Here is a 20683-nt window from a genome sequence, read left to right as displayed (position 1 = left end):
TAGAGTGTATTAAATTGCAGTTTGAGCATCTCTGCTGAGTTTTCCCGTTAAATTAGTTTTCACAAGATCAACATTTATGATTGACGCTATTTCCATTTGGAAATAGACACTCATTTGGAAACTCATTTTGGTTTCATGACATCTTGCTGCTGATTTTATAGCTCTGCTCAGTATTTCATACAGAATTCTAGTCTGGTGGTACACCTTAACTTCACTAATTATTATATTCATGTTTTTATCCAGATGCTTATCTGTTTAAGCTCAAACGTAGTGACACATCTGTATCTTTTGATTTCTCACAAATTTAGCAGTGCAGGAGCACATTTCCCTGTATGGTCCTATTTTATTTAAATATTGCTATTCGGTGACAATGAAAAGCATATACTGGTTAGACTAATAAGCATGTGACCTCCTCTGCAGACTAGCTTTTCAATCTTTTTATAGCTCCCATTATTAATAAGACAGCATCTATGTGCTCCACATTTGTGTTGCAAATACTTACAATAGTTGGAATCATTTTCTAATTACTTAAACAATGCACTGTAGCAGCACCAATTGAAATTCCTGTAGGCTACAGGCTTCCTAATTGTTTCCTTTAGTAAACCTAATTTATAGGGCTGCGCAAATAGTTGCTGGGTTTAAAGTATTTTGGCAGCTGAACTGAAAAAAAAAAATGTTACGGACTGAATGGAAACTTCATTTCTTCAGAATTGTCAGCACAGCAACAAGGATTGATTTGAGGTTATAGAAACATTTTTTAACACCTGGCAAACTGTTTCATTTGGTTTTCAGGTACATTTAATAAAAGCAAAGGATTGGATCATAAACATGAGAGGGAAGTAGTCCCAGCTCTCCTGTTTTATCTACTGGTTGAGTGAGTACGGCAATTTACCTGGGATGTTAACAACTTAAAGACTCCAAACTGTTTCAAGCTTTTAGTAAGGTTCGCCTAACACTCAGATGAAAGTCTTAACACTGGAAATGAAGTATTCTGGGATAGAACTCTGTTTCTTTCCTAGGATGCCTAGATTAAAAAATAACCCCAGCGGATCAAGCAAGCAAAATCAGAACTCACGAGTCAGGTTTCTTGTGCTGGATCTTCTCTGTTTGTGAGTCTGACATGGGGCCACGGCACACATCTACAGGGGCAAGAGAGAGGCTGAGGATCAGAGATGGGCTCTGACCCCTCTACTTCATGTTGTCCCGCTGCTGTGCAAAGTGAGTAACCTAGTCATCAGGCCATAAGCTTATTCTTTCTCTATCTGATTTATTCTATAATTTTATAAAATTTGGAAAAGCTACAGTAGCAACAGTTGAGAGTGAAACACCCAGCATACTCCCCATTCAAGCGTGTAGCTACCAAAATCTCTGGTTACTGGTTGAGCTCTTGATCTGAACTGGGACATGGAGCACAGAGGGGAGGAGAGGACAGATTTAAACCTGGATCTCCCACAGCCTAGACAAGTCTTTGCCATCTTGTCTCACATATCTATTTGCGTGTGCATGACTGAGTATAGACAGTGCCAGTGACTGTGCAAGTCTGCTACCAGAACTAGAATATTTAATTTCAGAAATGTCCACTCCCAACCTTGGCAATGAAAAAGAAAGAGCACTAGGTGAATTTCCCCAATTTATTTGAGTCATGCAAACCAACAAACTATTTAATGCAAAAAAGTTCAGCCAGCTGTAATTGGTTAAAGGAACTTCTTATAGTGTGAAAATTGACAAAGACCTTGGGTTTTCCATTTATCTGAAGCTGCTATCAATACTGTAACTTTTATAACACTTTTTGAAGAGGCTGGAAAATCTCTGAGCAATATTGTACATTCGGGGAAACTTGTTTGAAAAAAAACTTGCAAAAGACTTTCTATTTTTTGTTGTTTTCTAGTATTTTTACTGGATCTGGAGTAAAACCAGCTACTAACAAGGTCTTATTTTGCAGTCTTTCTGAAGACTATGCATTTTTTGTAGTCCTCAGGTTTTCTTCCTGTTCTTTAACATACTTATATTTTAGTGATCTCAATTAAGCACCTTTGGGTTTTTTCTCCCCTCTTTTTTTCAGGACCAAATAAGATTTACTCAAAGATACATCTGCTATGTCTGTGTTGCTTTACTCTGAATGCCTCCGGAGGAAAGTAAAATACAAAAAGAAGGCGCTTTGCCAGGCGCAGACCTAGGTCTATGCAAACTTTGGTTATTCAAGTTCTCAAGGTCAAGTCTAGCGAATCTAACTCTTCCCAAAGATGAGTATTTTCTTCTCCCTGACCCTTGCTTTCCTCCCCATCTGCAACCTCCCTGCTAGCTGTAGCATTTATACCATAACACTGAGAATGAGCATGAAATGTCAAACTAACAATTCCCTTCTGGGGTTAAGCTAGTGGCAGATTACTTGAGGACTATGCAAGCCCCTGCCCCAAACTGGGGTTTTGCTGTGACCTGTTGTATCCCTATCTCTAAAGATAAACTTGAAGAACCAGCCCTCCTCTGCCTTCCCAGGGATCTGCACTCTTATCTCTAGTCATTGCTCACCAGCACTTTTATCTGTCAAAATCCTCTCCGCTGCCCTAGCAACAAGCATCCAGGCTCTTTTCCAGCTGACATTAGCTTCCTGCCACCTCCTGATGACAAGTGCTTCCAACGTTTCCAGCTGTCAGACTTTCAGCATCTGCTCCACATGTCGCCAGGCTGACTTCGCTGAACCTCAGGCAGCTTTGCACTCAGCCAGTTGCCTGATGCTATACAGTGAGAATGACTTCATCCTGACCACAGTCACTTGTCTACCTCTTTATGTGATGAAACAGTGACAATCAGGGTTGCTGTTTTTTCTTCCAGATAGCTTCTGCTATTGCATTTATATACAAGTACATGTTTTATTCAGACTTAGTCAGCTATTGTATTAATACTATTTTAGAGCAGTGGCTTCAGTAGGGCTCCATTAAATCTATTCAAAATGCTTCTCTTCTAATTGGAGTTTGAGCAGGAGTGACTCTTCTGAATTGTTGGTGTCCTTAATTTATATAGCTTGACATGTAGAAAATAAATACTCTTACTGTTAAAGAGTCAGACTCTTCAAAAGTAGTCAATACTGGATTTACTGTGCTTCTATTAATGTATATAGAATTTTACTGCTGATTTCCCTGGGATCAGCTCTAGGCCATCATTTCACTGGTAGACTTCATAAAGTCTACCTAGAATGTGTGTTGGTACCAAATTCCCTGGCAAATCTTGTCCTCTTCCCCTCCCGCCCCCCCCCCCCAGCTCTGTTTCTGCACCGTCCTTTCAGTAGTGTGTCAGAAATGGAATACATCGGCCAGATGAGAATTTCCCACTGAAGTAGATTATGCCAGTACAGTATTCACCAGCACCACCTTCTTATCTCTTTTTTGAGTGCTGCTGTGTATAAAGTTTTCCACAAGCTCTTCTAGATCCTTTTTCTCCTTGAGAGGATCAAAGATAGAACGAGTGTGGGAGACAGGCAAGCAGGAGGAGAGCCCAGCTGGCAAATGCAGCAAGCCTGGGCCTCGGGTGCTCAGCCTTATCAAGATTACCGTAAGGCCGAAAAGGTGTATTTTTCATGTCCAAGATACAAGTGTGCTGAGCCCTACCCTGCAGATGGTCATTAGGCTGCCATCTGAAGGGATCCAGCCTGCTGTTCTCCTGCCCTGTGGGAGCTCAAAGGGCTGGAGCAGCACCCCAGCCCTTGCTCCTTGCCTGCTATGAGGGGTAGGTCCCTGGGGGACCCTTTCATGTGCTGCAGGGACAGGCTATACCAAGACAAAGTTGATGCTGCAAGCTGTTTAATAGCCCTCACCAACTTCCCTTGGTGCTGGGCAAGCCATAGCAGCAAATTGTGACTGAGCCTGCCGTAACATACTTGTTTCTTTGCAAATGTCTGGGCTGAGGGCCCATTTTTAGGATGCACTTTGTGTGACCCCCCTGCCACCTGCATCACCGGCTCCCCATGCATCAGATGGTGTAGCCATGGGACTAGGTGGGTGCTCAGCTGCTGAACTCACCACAAACCACTCATCGTATTTAGTTGTTTTCATTCAGGGCTCATCTGAGGTTGAGTAAAAGGGCTGAGCTGATGCACTGCCTGCCTTGTGTGATTGAGGAGGGTGGTGGGAGCACACAGCTGGCGGGGGGTGCAGAAAATGAAGCCTCTATGGAGCAGCTCACATTTAGATACAATATGAACACATTAAGTGTAGTTATTGCTAGGTGAACTTCACCCTAAGCTAGGTTGTGGCACCCTACTAGTATAGGAGATGTGCTATATTGTAATCCATGTTCTAGATGTCTCCAGTGATCCTTTTGAGTTTCATATGGGAGAAAATGCAGTGTCTCTTCCATCTTCCATTTTGAGAAATCTCATTAAATAATAGACCCTTTATGAACTATAATTATACTGCTGACTTTTATATTACTCCTTGCTACATGCTAGTTAGTTGCAGCAGTTGCAAGGCAAGTCTTAACTGTTAAGGTAGTTTCCTGCTGTATTGTGTTGTAGAAAGCAGTATTTCATACAAATCTTTTCTTGTTCATCTACTTAATGTACAAACTTGAGAAGGATGCTAATCCTTCCAGCAAGATTTCTAAAGTTTAGTTCTGGATTGAGGGACTGATTTCCATGCAGTGTTTTCTCGTGAAGGTAGAGCTAGCTTTAGAATTCCAGAGGTACCTTATGAATGTATAAAGTCTGTTTCTGTGGGGAAGCAAGGACATCTTATTTTAGCTGTCCCAGTAAGTTTCATATTCTAGTCAAATGATGAAACAAAAGGGTTAAGACAATTTTAACATTTCACATGTGTGGGACAGATTATGATACTAATACTTGCTAATATTTTCAGCAGTCTAGATCCCATTTCCAAAATCCCTGGGTGCCAAGTACATTAAACTCTCTAAGGATATATGTGTTGCAGCCAAATTTTTAAATATATGTGGGTACCTCAAGCAACAGATAAGTATCTGTAAGCATTTAACAGGATTTTAAATATGCCTTCTTATATTACTTCCAACAAAATTAATTTTTTGTCCTTTTGTTGTGTAAGTTACATAAAAATCAAAATCTAAGAATACTTTGGAAATTGAGCTTATGCTTTAGTTTTGTAGACTCTTTTGAAAATCCGTTCTCTATTTAAAAATCCACATTGTGTGGAAAAAAAACGACCATTCATATCACTGGGATGATTGCAGTGCTACAGATCACAGAATGTATATGAGAGTACTGAAAATCTTTCCCATATTGAAGAATCTAGCATCTGAAGGAAACAAGCTGTGTGAGGCTATAAGATTATCTTCAAAATAATTTTCTTCCCTTGTTGAAAACAAATTATTAAACCTCCTAATTCTTAAATTACGGTTTATTTTCTTGTCTTGCCTGATTATTTTGGGGGGGGAGTTGCTCTAGTTTCTGAAACTCTACCTCTCAAAACTCTTTTGCCTTACCTATTACAATTAAGCTGTTGTTTTGCTTAGGAAAGTGGCCTGACTTAATTCAGGTTTGTGCCTCAGAGTAAACTGAAATGATTAATAGCTCTGTGTGTGCCTAATGATGTGAGCCTTGCAGCCACTAAAGCACCTGTCTCAGTGTGTAACCAGCCAGGGTTCACTATTGTGCATGGCTGGAGATTCACATAACAAAAAAGGCAATTAGACAATGTTAGGGATTTGAAGCAAACTAACAATGCAGGGAAATTGCCAGGGAAGGATTAGTTATCTCTTGCCTGATAAAAGCAGGTATCAATGGAAAACTCTTAAATTGTCCTTCCATAGTGGCTCCATATGGAAGGTTTAATGTCTAATGAAGACTGCCAGGGTTAAGCTCTGAAAACAAAGATCCGGAAAGTTGAAAGTGTGCTTAAATTAGCATTTCTGCTACCCTTTCAGATCACTCCTAAATCTGCGAGTTGCTGCTAGTTTTGGCTGTGCTTCTAATGGCAACCTGTTGTGTCCAAACAGAAAATTCTCCGTGATTTTAGCATCACCTTTGTGGACTGAAAATTTCTCCAGAAGGATGATCTGCAGCATCTGGTTTTTGAAAGAGCTGCATTAATAGTATGGCCTTATCGTGGGTCTTAGAAGGTATACATGCTCTTTCTTGGGTTTGTTCTGTAAGACACTGAGCATACCTCCTAACTTGTGCTGGTCTTTCTGGCCGGACAGCTTCTCTGTGTGTGCAGTAATTGGTTTTGAAGTTTGCTCCATCAGCTGCTTTGCGGTGCAGCTTTCTGCGTTGGTTGGTTATTTTGATCAGTCGTGAGAGCGATGGGCTGGCTGGCTGATTGCTGAGGTGTTCCTCCTGGCTGGGTGACAGGCTTGCTGGCTGACCTCGGCCAACTGGCTTTAACTCCGGTGGGGGATAGCGGCTAATATTTTCCAAGGCATCTAGGTGATTTAGGAGCCCACGGCTCACCCTGAAGGGGGCTGATGCATTTGGAAAATGTTACCCTATTAAACTCACCCCAAAGGGATATAGCATGGGCTAATTTATGTTTGTAAGACAGCTTGGGGTCTTGGATTCCTGTGATGTGAATATCTTGCACTCTCCTCTTCCTACAGAGTCAAACAAGATCCATTCCTGTGGTTGCTTCATCAGACAGTCAGGCTGTACTGAATCTACATCTGCTGATAAGAAAGCAACTTCTAGATAAATCATACAGGCATGTCTCTGAAGCCTAGAAATAAGAACTTCTGGCTCCAGTAACAAAAGGCTGGGCTGCCTGACCTAAGGAAGGCTGCCTACTGCTCTGGTAGCAATCAATCCATTGCCCTTCCTCTGGCATTGCCAACTGTGGGCACATAGCAAGGGCTCACAGGGCCGGTAGGTTTGGCGAGGATGGCAGCAGGCCGCAGAAGCAGCAAAAAAGGAGCTGCCCTGCCAGCTGCATGGGGGTCGCTCATGCCCCAGCAGGCACCTGGGGGACGATGAGGCGGTCCGTTCTTGAGTCACGGTGGCTCTGCTCTTGGCTGATGCCCTCGATGGCTGAAGAGGGGTAGTGAGGCATCTGGAAGAAGGCTGAGAGAGGTGCACTGTGGGCCCAGTTGGGGAACACAGAGTTATAACAACGGGGCTGAGATGTGCGCGAGACCTGGTCATGCAAGGGAAGGCGTGCTTTATCTGTGTGTTCTTCACGCTCGCTATATTCTTTAAATATCTTTATATTCTCCTGCTGCAGAATAGGAGTAGTAGCCGTGTCTGAGGCGACCAGCATGGGTCTGTGGCGCTCCTTGTGGCATCTAACCGCCCTCCTGTCCTCACAGAAAATCATTAATTAAATTTAAATGCCTCTTGCTGAATTTCCCGCATGGGTCTTTTTATGTCTTAAGCTGGTCATTAGGATTTTTGTGGCTTGTGTGTAGTTATACTGCATGAGTTCTTTAATAAACCATACCGAGGGTGAAAGTGTCTGTATGAGAGGGGCGAGAGAGAGGCTGGGTGGCTTCTCTGTGGGTGTCTGAAGTGAATGAGAAGTGAGGGAGAAAAGAAAGGATTAAGAAGTAATTAAAGGATAGAGAGAATGATAAATAAGGAAGAAAGGAAAAGACTGCGAGGAATATTGCTGATGGGTTTTAAATTTTAATTTGGGCAGTCATTTTTTTTACACACTCAGGGGGAAGAAGAAGTTGGAGGGAGCCTGGGTTGCTGTTATGCTTTCAAATTATAATCTAAGTGCTGCCTTAATTATACACCATTCTGATTGCTGTGGCCTAGTGATTAGAGCATAAAACTTGGAGACAAAAAATATGCTGCTTTTCATGACTGTAAAGGACTTGCTGGGTGGTTTTGCATGAGTTATATTCACTGTGCCTCATTTTCCTGATCTGCAAAATAGGGATATTAATGCCTATTTTTGTGAAGGCAGTCTGAGAAACTTAAATGGAAACTTCTGTATAAATGTCAAGTATCATTATTATTGTTCTTAAACTAATCCATTGTAGTCAACTGCTTTTATAGTTTTTATGAAGGCAAATACAATGGGAGCTACATAATTGGCTGCCTAACAATGTTGTTTTAATTAGAAGACAAAAAGTGTCTGAAAAATGCAACAGTGGGTTGCCTTTTTTTCATCAATTGCAAAAAAAAATTCTGCAAGAACTGAACGGTACCATACCAGGTAATAAAGTTACTCTGAAGTATATGTGACACACTGATCAGAAGTAACAGGCTCAGATAATTTTTTGTTTCATATTTGGTTCACTATTTACCTGGCACAGTCGAAGTTTTTCAGGTTTTGTTGACCAAGTAAGAGGAAGGGTAAAAACGTGAAAAATTTATGTGTTTACTTCCTTGCCAGCATCTGAGAGATGGAGTTTCCTCAGGCTGTGACTTTAAAATCTTAATTTTCAGCTGAATAGTTTGCAATGTCTGGCTTACACACCTTTGGAAACAGATAGTATAACAAACACTGACACTCCGTCTCCTTGGTGAGGTGAATATGACCCATCTTTTAATACGATGCTGTTAGAACAAGGTAACGGAACGAAACTGGGAAAACGCGAGTCCCATTACTCTTCACATTTGCCTAAATCCTTCTTATCTGAAAGGTAATCCTGCCTCTGCCAATTCACCCTGAGGGTGGATAGTCCCAGTGATTCAGCCCAGGGACACATGCAGAAGGCTTTATCAGTAGGGGTATGCTGTATGGCAGGATACTCTTAATCCAGGATGCTGATTATACTAGTGAAATTGAATGTTTGCCAGTCTCATTTATTCTTCTTCTCCTGAATTTGTCCTGGCAGTAACAGGATTTTGCCAGTGTAATGGTGTTTATTTTGTGATGGAGGAAGGGGAAAGTTTAGGGTTTTTTAAGATAGAGCGATGTTGGTCGCAGGTAATGTGTCTTCATACATCTAAGTGATTTGGCAAAAATCTGTTATGTAGTCTTGGCCTTAACATGACTCCAGAGTGAGTAACTTGTGACCTGTCTGTCCTCATCAGCATCAGTACTGCTGCCTTCTAGAACAGCCCAATTAAGATAATTTTATGGTTGCTGTAGGAGGACTTAGTATCTGTAAGGCAGGCTGAGTGGAGCAGTCCTGGCTGTTCGTTCTCGGTCCCCAGAGACTGCATTGCAATGACTGCCTCTTCAAAGCGCTCTCCTCCACCAGGCAGCACAAGCCCATTTTCTGCAGGCTCATCTTCAGCCAGCTCCTCTTTATCTGTGAGCTCGTTCCCTGTAAAACCAAGGCTGTTCAGGGACAGGTATTACATCATATGCTGAACAAGATGGGTAGAGCGATGTGACATCTGGATGCTGATGGCTCTACAAGATGATGGACATAGTGCTAATATTAAAATAATTACACCATAGCATGAAAAGACTCAAATCTGTTTCCTGGGAAGCCAGGTCCATTCAGAAGAAAAGTTTTAATGACACTAAAGAGCCAGTTTGGAATGGGGCTTTTTGTTTGGTTGTTTTTTAAATTATTGTTGTTATTATTTTGAGGATATTTTTGAGGACTGATCTTTTTTCGCTTGTTCAGAGTCCTACTGTTGTTTGTACCAGGTGTAGTGAGTGCAGTAAGACTTTGGGAGAGGGCAAACAATTCTTTTGTCTAAGACAAATGTAACATGTTGGATCTTTAGATTTTATCTTTTTATCCTGATGGTGAAAAAAAAAATCACACTAAATGTGTGACATTAATATGATCTTTTACTTAAAAAATAATGTAGTGTTGGATTTGCATTCTGTCTGTGAATGGTTAGCATAAAACATTGTCCTTGAGAATATTGGACTGCTCATCCTCTCAGTGAAGCTAAGAGGAATTTTTTATGTGTGACAGCACTGGGAAGCAAGACTTTTTCAGGATAAGTACAATAAAATTCTAGCAGGTAATGCTCTTCATCAGAAAACATTTATAAGAAAAATGCTGAAAAACATTCCTCTAGTTACACTATTAGGTAGGTTTTATTTTCTTTCTCAGTAAGAATAGTGAATGTACATACACACAAAACATGCCTTGCTCTACCGTTATTCTGAATTGCTAGTTGCAAATGAGATTTTTCTATCTGCTCTTGCACTCCTTAATATGTCTTTTTCAAGGGTAACAAATGGATAAATGGATTTGATTTTTAAACGTATGGTCTCATTGCAATTCCACATCAGCAAAAAGCAGAGTCTTCCGAGAAGATGAGATGAAAGTGGAGGTGGTGAAACAAAGGAGCCACAGAAAATTCTTCATCTTGAAGAGCTCAACAGACAGATATTAAAATGAGTTGTCTGAACCTCAGTCCCGTGTCTCGTGGGTTCGTCTGTGGGGAAAGGAGGTCCACTATGTTTTTTCTGATTGCAGCACTAGATGCTTCTCTACTGGCCACTTGGGGTGGAAGGCCAAATTCTGCTTTGCCATGACAAAGCCCAGCTGGACAGCTTTTCCCCAGTTCTCCCAAAACAGACTAAAGTGAATACAGACCGAGACAATGGGTAAACTATGATGTAAAGTTTATATACAAGAATATAACATTTATCTGGAGTATTTACAAGGTTAATTAAAGCAATATTTTACAACTCTTTCAGATTAACCACTAGGTATATTACAGTTAGGCTACAGATGGTTTAATTTGCAAAATAATAAAAAAAAAGTTGCATTCAGATCAACCAGCTCCAAAACTTGTTCATTTTTTCTGAGAGAGAAGGGCTCAGACTTGTGGAAAATAAAATGTGAGAATGGTTAATATACTCTTACTGGTGCCTATGTATCACATGCAAGAGTCGTAACATGACCTTTATAGCGTTAATATAGATGGCAAGCCATTTCACCTCGGAGAAAGAGTCGTACCCACTGTGACAGGCCAGTCGCACGCATGGCTGTCTTTCTCTGCATCTCCTACTTTTGCACAACAAACATGCATGTATACAGAGAAGCAGCAATATAAATGAACCAGCATTACCAAAAATGAAGAGGGAAAAACCTCAGACCAAAGTCACGTTTGCAACCATAAAAAAAAAAAAGCTTTAAGCGAGATACTTTAATACTTCCCAAAAATAGTCATGATTTTTTTTTTTATTACATTTTAACCTATGTACAAAAATGGAGGGCTCCCTCCCCTCTCGGAAAGGGGTCACCATGTCTCATGCCCGTGGCATCTCGAGGCTCAGAGGGGCCGAAGCAAGAAGGTGCGGGAGGCCCAGAGAGCTCGGGACAGAGGCGGCTGCTGGAGGCAGCCAGAGCCGAAGCCACTAACACTGCAGTTTGCGGATGCTGCGGGAGAACCGCTTGAAAGCCCGCTGCCCTTTCTGCCACCGCTTCAGCGAGGTGATCACCAGTTCCCCAGCTTGCTTTTGCCCCATCACCAAGTAGGGGACGTTGATGTCGTTCATCTCATCGCAGGTACACTGGAGGCCACCTTTGAGCCAGAGCACGATCTTCCTCAGATCCCTTTCCGTCAGCCCATTCAGCTTGTAGATGGTTTTGCTCTTTGTTTCGGGGGTGATCTTGGTATCCCCATTGATGTAGGCAATCTCCTTCACTTTTATCTTCAAGGCTAATAGAGCGAGGGGAGGGGGAAGGGGGGAGAGGGAGAGAGATTGAGAGGTTTTTTCCCATTAGTGCACATAAAGAGGACCTGGGGAGGGAGGTGCTCTATTGCTAATTAAACTGTCAGGGCTGACAGAAGAGGCAGCAGGTGGCTCCATTTCTAAAGCCACAAAGGGCATGCAAGTAATTTCAGTTTGAATCAACCTTAGTGTTGAGATTTTTGGGGTTTCTTTTCTCCTCTTCCCCCTCCCCCTCTTTTTCCTTCCTTTCTAAATTAGTATTTTCTCCGGCGTTTCTCCTGTTTGCAAACAGAGAGAGGGCAGGTTTGCTACGTTAAGCAGAGCTCCGTTTTTTGCTGGGAGAGGACAGTCTCCCTGAAACTAGAGTTTGAAGGGGAGGTGGGGAGGCAAGTACCTAGACCTAATCTGAAACCTGATCTCTGCTGCGGCTGAAAACTTCTAAACTTAATTTATTAGGCTGGAGAGGATTTTAGGCAAACCTGTAAGGAAATGATATTTCACATGCATTGTTTTTTTGAAAGAATAGATCCCATGGAGGGCAAATTGGTCCAACAGCTGCATTCGATTTGGTAAAATAACTAGGAGGGGGGATACAGGGCTCTGTAAGAATCTGTGGGGCATGTTTAGCTTTAGGAGGATTTATCTGAGTGCAATTTGCCAGGCCAAAGCTATTGGTTGTTTTAGCAATTATGTCCCACAGTCATGGTTTCAGGTTCTGGGTGGTGGGTTGTTGTTTTTTTTTTTAAAGAAAGACTTTTGAATTGTTGTAGATATTTATACTACAAATCTGTTTCCAGGTATAAACATTGACCTACTATAAAAGGATTCCCCTCCTTATTCCCTTTTTCTCTTGAAATGCTAATGTGTGGATAATGTGCCGTTCAGTTGTCTGTGTCAAAGGGGCTTTCTTGTCCTCTTCTAACCCCAGATCTTCCCATTAAGTTTATTTCCCCAATTGTCTGTGCATTACCTTCTCTGTCAAATGATATATAGAGCTTCATTCTTAATCTGCGGAGAGAGTCTTTCTTACGATACGTGAGATTGGTCATGCAGCTCTTTCTCATACGTCTAAATGAAGCTTTGCTCTACTTCTCCCCAGGCAATAGTCTGGATGAAAGATTCTTTTTTTTCCATTTTACTTTCTATTCGGCTTGCCAGCAACATCCACATAAAAGAGCACTACTTCGAAACAGCAAACAAAAAAAGGACTATAAAAAGGGCTACTTTTTAGTCCGAGGTGGAATTTTGTGTTTCATGACCCAACGGTCAGACGGGTCCATCTGCAGATAAGACAAAGCCCTGCCTTTATTCAGGCACATCTCTCACTGACTCCACTGGGAGTTTTACCTGACCCTGAATCCTCAAGTTTCAACCGAGCGGGCTCTGCTTCCACTTACCAAAGTCATTTTTGCAGAGGTTTTCCACGATGTCATTATCGTCTTCATTTTTGTTTTTGCAGGCATCGCAGACCTTGGGTGCTGGAAATGCAAGGGACAGTCCCCGTCAGGCTCGGGGAGAAAGGAACAGCAGGTGGCGTTGGGAACTCTTCGGGAAACGCCGGTTTTCCATCCCTCGATCCCTCCATCCCAGGCCCCGCGCCTTCTTCCCCCCAGCCCTGGCGCTACCCGAGCGCTTCGAGGCGCCTTACCTTGCTGCAGACCCCCTGGAGGGGGGCACGGTGTGCTTTAAGGTCACACCTCAACCAAAAGTTTTTTTGACGGGGGAAAGAGTAAAGGGGGGGGGGGAGGGAGGGTACACGACACAAAATACCCCAGCCCCGCGCTGCGGCGACGATCTTTGCATAAGGAGATTGTCCCTCTTGGAGCCGCGCGGCTCGAGTCCGGGGTGCCGGACCTTTTCTTTGGGGACGGAGACAGGCAAAGGCCGGGGGGTGCGGGCAGGTGCCAGTGCCCCGACGGTGCCTGCGGTTTCGCCGGTCCCCTCGGGAAAGCCTCCCTGAGCCCGATCTGCGGCCGCCTTCCCGGTCCCCCCCATCCCGGAGCACCGGGGCGTGCTGTAACGGGAGGGAGACGCCTCCGCTCCCCTGCAGAAGGCTGGGGAGGGACACCGCTGTCGGGGCGGCTCATCGGGGGGGCAGATGCTGCCGGCCCGGGGGCAGCCCGGCGGCTCCCTCTTACCTTCCCTGGTGACGGGGAGGATGTGGTCGCTGCTGGCCAGCGGGATGCAGAGGTCGTTGTCCTTGGGGAAGCGGCTGCAGTCCAGCATGTCGGGCCAGGGGAAGCCGAAGGCGGACATCACCGGGGCGCAGCTCTCCTTCACCTCCTCGCAGAGCGAGTGGCAGGGCTGGATGATCTCGTCCAGGTCGTCGATGCAGACGGGGGCAAAGAGGGAGCAGAGGAACTTCCTGGTGTCGGGGTGGCACTGCTTCTGCACCAGCGGGATCCAGGTGGAGGCCTGCTCCAGCACCTCCTGCACCGTCTCATGCCCCAGCAGGTTAGGCAGCCGCATGCTCTGGTACTCGATGCCCCGGCACAGCAGCATCGGGGCGGGGATGGGCTTGCAGTTGGAGCGCTTGTAGGAGAAGTCGGGCTCCCCGAAGGGAAAGAGCCCGGCGGCCGAGCCCATGCACTGGGACGCCAGCAGGAGCAGGGCGCAGAGGCGGCGCTGCATTTTGGGGCGCGGAGGAGGGGGGGGGGGGGCTGGCGAAAGGCTTGGGGGGCCGGGGTGGCGGGGCGCGGAGCGGGCGTCGCGCCGCTGCCCTCAGCCGCAGGCAGCGTCCCCCAGCCCGGGCTCCTGCCTGCCAGACGGGGACGGAGAGTCTGAGCGAGATGCGGGGGCAAACGGGAGTTTTCAGGATTTTTTTGTATGCAAATGGCAGGGGGAGCGGGGGCTGGGAGGAGCCTGGTGACAGCCATCCAGAAAGGATTGGTCACTACTTTCTCGGTCTGCTTTTGCTCAGGGGGATTGTCTTTTGGCAGGAAATCCTTGCAAGAAACGTTACCGTGCGAGCACGGGGAAGGGGGGAAAGATCCCCGCGAACAAAGAGCCACGAAAGCCCGAGGAGCTCCTCGGCCGGGCGGGGGGAGAGAGGCCGCTCTCAGGCCGCGGGTAGCTGGAGGTGAGCTTGGCCGCTAACACAGCTACCGCGAAGCGGCGGGACCCCCCTCTCTCCCCGGCCCGCCTTGCCCACGTTTGGTGCTTTCGCTGCCAGCGGATGCAATGATGTGGCCGGGCCGGTTCCCCAAGCAGGAGGGGAGGCCGGCTGCTCCCTCAGCCCCCGGGGGGTGTCTGGCACCTCCGCCCCTTCCCCGCGATGCTGGCAGGGCTCGGCCCGGCGCTGCAGCCACCGGCAGCGCCTGAGGGCTGCCGGCTCTCCCGGCCCCCCTCCGGCTCGGCAGCGCCCAGCCGCCGGGGGCTGCCCTGCGGGGCCCTCCTCCTGCCCCCCCCCCCAGCCCCTCCTGCCTCTGGCTCTCCCCTGCGAGGAGCGGGGGACTGCAGTAGACCCCGGCCCTACAGCCCCTGGATGGCCCCCGACCGCCAAAGGGGGTTTTCCGCGGGTGGGAGCATCCAAGTGCTTTTGAAATACCTACACCTGGCACGTTTTTCTGAGGCTAAAAGCGTGGGCCTGACTCTGCACAGCATAGGCACATCCCTTTCCCTTTGCTCCTGTCTTCACCTAGAAACTCCCTTAAAGAATTATGTTTGTGTTGATTTACCACAGAGGGGAAGACAACAGGCAAGGCACTGGGATCACAACGCAGCTTCAGTGCAATTTGGGTATTTCTTGGATTTTTAGTAATATTATTTATGGCATTATTATTGAAAAGAGTAGGCCTGTGTAGTATCATTTTGTGGTAAACCACATTCATTAATCAGCTACTGAATGTATCTCCTTATAGAGATGTTTTATGGGAAGCTAGCCTTAGCCATGATGACTTCTGTAAATTGCAGGATCCCTGTATGTCCAGTTTCCAGGCTGGGCTTCCTGGAGGTGAGTCGCTGCTTGTGGCATAGGAAGGAGATGGGACCTGCAGCATTCCCACCAGGAAGGCACGGGGCTGCCGTGCTGGAGTGGCCGCAGTGCTGCCCCAGGCGGGCTGTTGTCATGCGCTGAAGCCAGCGCCAGCTCCTTCAGGGGAGGTTTCAAGATCCTTTCCAGCAGGCCATGCTGATGGGTGTAATCTCCCTGTAGGCCAGCTTCTCTCTTACTTGAAGTTGTTTCATACCTGGAAAATAAATGTCCTGAATATCTAATATCACTTGTAGAAGGGCTTAAAAGTAGTTTATTTCTTACAGCTCCACATATTCTTGCCATTTATTATCTGTGTTCAACTCATTCCTTTAAACAATAAATCTGTAAGCTCTTGGCCTCAGTCAGCTTCCATGGCACTGAGCCCCACTGATGACTTATAGTGCCCATTTTAAGCCTGTTCTGCCAAGTCCTGAGGATTGCCAGAGGCTGTAGCTGTTGCCACTTGCAGGCGGTGTCCCTTCGAGCTCCCACTGGCCGCTGTCCCCAATCTCCTCTTCAGTGGAAGGGGACCTACCAGCCCGTTTGCTCTTACCCTGAATGGTGGGGTTATTCACCAGATCTTTGTAAAATAGGCAAGTTTGTGGTTTGTTTTCCTCTCTCCTTTTTTCACTGCTTCTCATTTTTTGGAGTCATTGACATCCCTTCAGGTGGATCTCAGCGTGATCAGAAGACAATTTCCCTGCTCCATAAATTCCCCGTAGCCCCGTACACCGCCTTCCACAGATCCAGCCAGCTGGGCTATATGGCAGCAAGGACCCAGGTTTAGACTAGAGATAATAACTGTTTTCTGCAGTGGAGGATGAGAGATTTCCGACAGAAATCTGCTCATTTTTTTCACCAGAACTGTTTGCTTGTTTGTTTCCAGCCCACAGGAAATAAGGAGGAAAAACACACTGTTTTTCCTGGATTAAGCTTTGATTTGAAACGAGGTTTTATGAGACCTTACTATTTCCATTTTTAATCACCCTTGGTGAACTCATTTACTATAAATTTGAAACGATCTGAGATCATGTAAACAAAACCAGCCCAAGCCTGCAGACCCGAGCAATCATTACTGCCCTCGCTCCGATCCCTTGCAGGGTCACGAAAGCGCCGGAGCGCCAGGCTGCCCATCGGTGCTGCTCGCTGCAAACTCAGGTACGGCGTTCCCAGCCTGCGGCCCTGAATGCTGTTTGCAGTCGCTGCGGTTTAGCAGGGCCCATATGCCGTCGCAGGCCGGGTGCGAGCTGCAGGGGCTGGCTGCTGCGGCCAGAAAACCTGCAGCATTCCCAGGGTCTGGATGATTTTCATGCTAAATGCTCAACGCTCAACGTCTAGCAAAGTCTATGCAGGAAGAGCAGCTTTGGGTGTCCGTGCAAGTGTGTTCACGGGGTAGTGGGGGTGGAGGAGGAGACACCCGTGGGGCTGCGTCCATGGGAGCTGTCGGGAGTCCCTGCAGTATGGGGTAGCTGCTGAGGGCAGGGAGACCTTGCAGCCTTGCCTTCCGGGGCCGGCCCCGCTTCGCTTGCATCGCCTTTTGGGAGGGCTGGGGCTGAAAGGCGGGTCTGGGCAGCTCTTGGGGAGCGGGGTTGTGTTTCGGGCTGCTCCGGGGTGCCGTTGCCTTCCCCGGCTGTCAGGGCACGCGTCGGCGCCGGGGGGGGCACTGCACGGCCTGGGAGCATCCCCGGGGGGGCTCCCCGTCCGGAGCTGGTCCGGGAGGGGTGGGGGTGTCCCGCGGCACGCGCTCAGGCCAATAAACAGCCACTGTTTCACGCTTAATTGGGAATGAAACTAATGAACTCTTTACGGCCGCTGGCTGGTGCCGCCCCTCCGCATCCCGGAGCGGTTTAACCCCCCGCGGGTCCCCGCCCGGCGGGCAGCTCTCGGCGGCGGCTGCTGCCCCGTCCCGCCTCGGCCCTTTAAGCCTAGGCGCGGCTGCCCGGGAAGGCAGGGCTGGGGGCCGGGGACGGTGCCGGGGGGGAAGGTCGTTCTCTCTGGAGCTTGCTGCCGCCAGGTAAGGGCGCTAAGACCCCCCCCCAAGGAAAGGCGGGGGGCTGAAGGGTTTGGGCACCCTTCTGGATAAAGCCCTGGGCGCCGTGGTCCGAGGAAGCAGGACGGCACTCTTAAAATACAAAGATGTTTTAAGGTACATATTCATTGTTTTAAAGGGAGCATAGGCTTTTGAGCCCCTGTAAATTCATCAAGTGGCATAGACGGTTAAGCCACTTTAAACCCCTGAAAGTAGCATAAGTGTTTAAGCCACCTTAGATGCTTAAAGCAATATAAGCTGTTAAAATGCCTTTAATCCTTAAGCGCTTAAATCATCTTAAATCTTGGGAGTTAGGTGAGAGAATGAGCTGCCTGGAAAAAAAGACCCCAACCCCAGTCCTCCCACCCCCCCCCCCCCCCCGCCCCCAAACCTCTGTAAATGTTACCTGGTGGATAGTGGTGAAAATGAACGAACTGTGGGGAAAATGACTTGAGTCCTTGGTGATTGCAGGGAGTTAAGAGTAGCATTGTGTTCTAAAGAGTGCCTGGTCTGTGCTATGTTAAAACCATGGTGCTGCTTCCTCTTGCTCGCAAGTCTTGGTGAAAGGGACAATGTATTGACACTTGCCTGTCTGCTAAAGAGTGGGCAAGACTTGCTTCAACGCAGGCAGCAATAAATGCTATCGATTTGTTAATCTGTCTGTTGCATATTTTTCCAAATCCACTGCCTTGAGATCACTTAGTCCCTTACCTGCCTATATGCTGTATGTGGGGGCCTCTTTGCACCCCGCCCCGACCCTACGACCCATTGAGGTGCTTTGCTGATGTGATGAGCTTGAGGTGAAAGCTGCTATCACTGATGGGTTCCCCAGCCTGAGCCCTGTGTTCCTTTGTCACTGACCTGCAGGCAGCATCACCCTTTTTGGTTGCAGAATTGTGGGATAACTGTGGCTGGAGGGGCCCTCAGGAGACCATCTAGTCCAACCCACGCTCCAAGTTCAGAGTTTAGCTAGGTGGCTTGCAGCCTTACCCAGCTGAGCCCTCACTGGGGTGCCTGCACGCTTACCTGGGACCTGGGAGGCTCCATTCAAGGCTGTCTCGCAACCTCCCTCCCCTTCCTGGAGAAAACTCTGAGCTTTCAGCCCCTGGGCAGCCTGCAGGTTGGTTTCCCACCGTGGAAGATAGGAAGCCCAGGATGGGTTATTGGCCACACAGAACAGTGATTTGCAGAGGGAGGCACGCACCCGTGGAAGTCAGCCAAGCCTTACCCAGCATGAAGCACCCACCTTTCCCAAGTGGCTAGGTGCTGCTTTCACCCCTGAAGGGGGTCTAGCCCCACTGGCCACTCGCTGGTGGGAGTAGCCAAGCCAAACATGTTAGGGAGATACTGACCTCAGGGGATCTCTAAGCATAAACTTAGGGCTTGAGGAGTTACCCTCCGGTTAGTAACATCATAGAGGAATTAAAAAGCTGTGGCTTTTTAGCTTATTCTCTTTAGCCCATAAAGTGGCAGTGGTGAGGACAAAACTGGCTTTCTCCTCATGATGAAAAAATCTGATCAAAGTGTCTGCTTACCTTTAAAAATGGGCTCCAGCATCACACTACCAAAATATTATTGCTATTTGAATCTCGCAATTGCATTTGATAGGAAAAAAATAGGATTGCACAGGTTTTAATGGGAGGCAGCTCAGCAACAGATCCCTCCTGACTCTGTTTTGGTGGCTGATAAGGTGCAATTTAACATTTTCCAGATCCGGGACTGGGCAAGGGTCTTGTTTTCTGTTACCGCAACATTTAAAAGCTCCGTTGTCAAAAACTGCATGTGCTGCAGATACATCTTTTTCCCCCCTCCCTGTTCTGAAAGGAACCCTAAAAAAATGATTTATCCTTTTTTTTTTGCTTTCCATTTGCAACGCTCACTGAAAATGCAGCAGCAAACACCTGGTGCGAGCGAGCGGCTCACACTCGAAGGGTGCTGAGCCTGCACCCGAGCGGCACAGGGTGCTGCTCAGGGGGAAAAACCATCTTTGGGCTATGGAAGAAGAACCTCTTGGTGGCGCTTGTGCACACCATGTCGTTTTTGTCTTTGCCCAGTGACACCGGGTGTCGATCTTCCAGCGCTGTATTTCTGCTCGCTGCCGTTCTTCTCCAGAAATGCTGTGTTCGGGGACTGAAACTCTAGACCGTCTTTAATCAGGGTTTGATATCATGAAGGGGAAAGATCAAACTGGGGCTGATTACTTTCAAATGGAAACAAAACCAAGTCACAAGGAGTTTTTTAGGGTTTTTTATTTTTATTTTAGTGGTCATTCCCTCAATAGTTTCCCTGCATTTAGTATCGTAAAATTTTCAGGCAAGTTTTTCCAATTGGGAATGTTTTCCGTAGGAACATTACCAAATATTATTCCAAGCCTCTGTTTTTTAATGTTGTGTTGTACTTTCCTCAGTTTATATTAAATGGTAAATATAGGTGCTTGGATGCTGTATTATACACACACACACACACACACACACACACACACGTACACACACATATGTATATAAATCTAGATTTATTTGCATGCTAGTGCTTTAGCAAGTTATGATCCTTCAAATTTATCTGACATACATCTGTATCTGGCTATAGTTTTTGTCATGGTGAGCATTTTTGCTCATGCAGAATGTCTGTTTGCGATTACCGCTCCCTTTATTATCTATCTAATCTAAGTGCTGGATGACAAAGATAGCAGAGACCATGCCCTAGAGGACTACAATTGCATGGTACCTGGTGTTCCTAGTATATTTTATTTAAAAAGCTATAATGTAATATATCTTTCCTTTCATCCCCCCCAGCTGTTATTTGCAGCCTGGTGGTAGCTAGCACCGTGAGCAGAGAGCGGGGCCCCGCTGTGTGAGCCATACAGAAAGACAGAGTGTTTATACCAAAATGTTTGGGCTCTGGGCAGGGCACGGATGCTGCAGAAGGGAAGAAAGGAGAATTGCTGCCTCCGCCCAGGCAGGGTGGCATGGGGAGGAAATACTGCCATCACTGGCCACAGCGAGAGTTTTGCTGTTGTTGCCAGTCACGAGGGGTCTAGCTCCAAATTTTACTCCCCAAATCAGGACTTAGGCAGGTTTTGGCCATTTGTGTCCAAGGGTGCCGTAGTACTTCACCCGACGAGTGGCCAAAGGTGTGGACGTTGGTGAGCTTTGGCGTGGGTCACGTAGTTCTGCAGATGTG

At 46.7% G+C, this 20683-nt stretch overlaps 1 protein-coding gene across 1 annotated transcript; it reads right to left on the bottom strand.

Annotated features, from left to right (window-relative positions):
- Positions 1 to 10428: 10428 nt before the first annotated feature.
- Positions 10429 to 14155, bottom strand: SFRP2 (secreted frizzled related protein 2). The gene is made up of 3 exons (XM_050896086.1): positions 13640 to 14155; positions 12899 to 12979; positions 10429 to 11488 (listed from the first exon to the last, which is right to left on the bottom strand). The coding sequence occupies exons 1-3, from the start codon at positions 14130 to 14132 to the stop codon at positions 11184 to 11186; spliced, it is 879 nt and encodes a 292-aa protein (XP_050752043.1). The 5' UTR covers positions 14133 to 14155; the 3' UTR covers positions 10429 to 11183.
- Between the last annotated feature and the right edge of the window lie 6528 nt (positions 14156 to 20683).

The sequence above is a fragment of the Gymnogyps californianus genome, chromosome 4 (genome assembly GCF_018139145.2).
Source record: "Gymnogyps californianus isolate 813 chromosome 4, ASM1813914v2, whole genome shotgun sequence".
In the NCBI taxonomy this organism is placed as follows: Eukaryota; Metazoa; Chordata; class Aves; order Accipitriformes; family Cathartidae; genus Gymnogyps; species Gymnogyps californianus.
This window is presented reverse-complemented; position numbering and strand designations above follow the sequence as displayed.

What these genes read in the sequence shown, in the direction of transcription:
- SFRP2 (XM_050896086.1), bottom strand. Translation starts at nt 14,132, where the DNA reads ATGCAGCGCCGCCTCTGCGCCCTGCTCCTGCTGGCGTCCCAGTGCATG. An exon ending in CCTCCCCGTCACCAGGGAAG is followed by an intron (nt 12,980 to 13,639) that starts GTAAGAGGGAGC and finishes TTGCATTTCCAG; the next exon opens with CACCCAAGGTCTGCGATGCC. An exon ending in CCTCTGCAAAAATGACTTTG is followed by an intron (nt 11,489 to 12,898) that starts GTAAGTGGAAGC and finishes TCGCTCTATTAG; the next exon opens with CCTTGAAGATAAAAGTGAAG.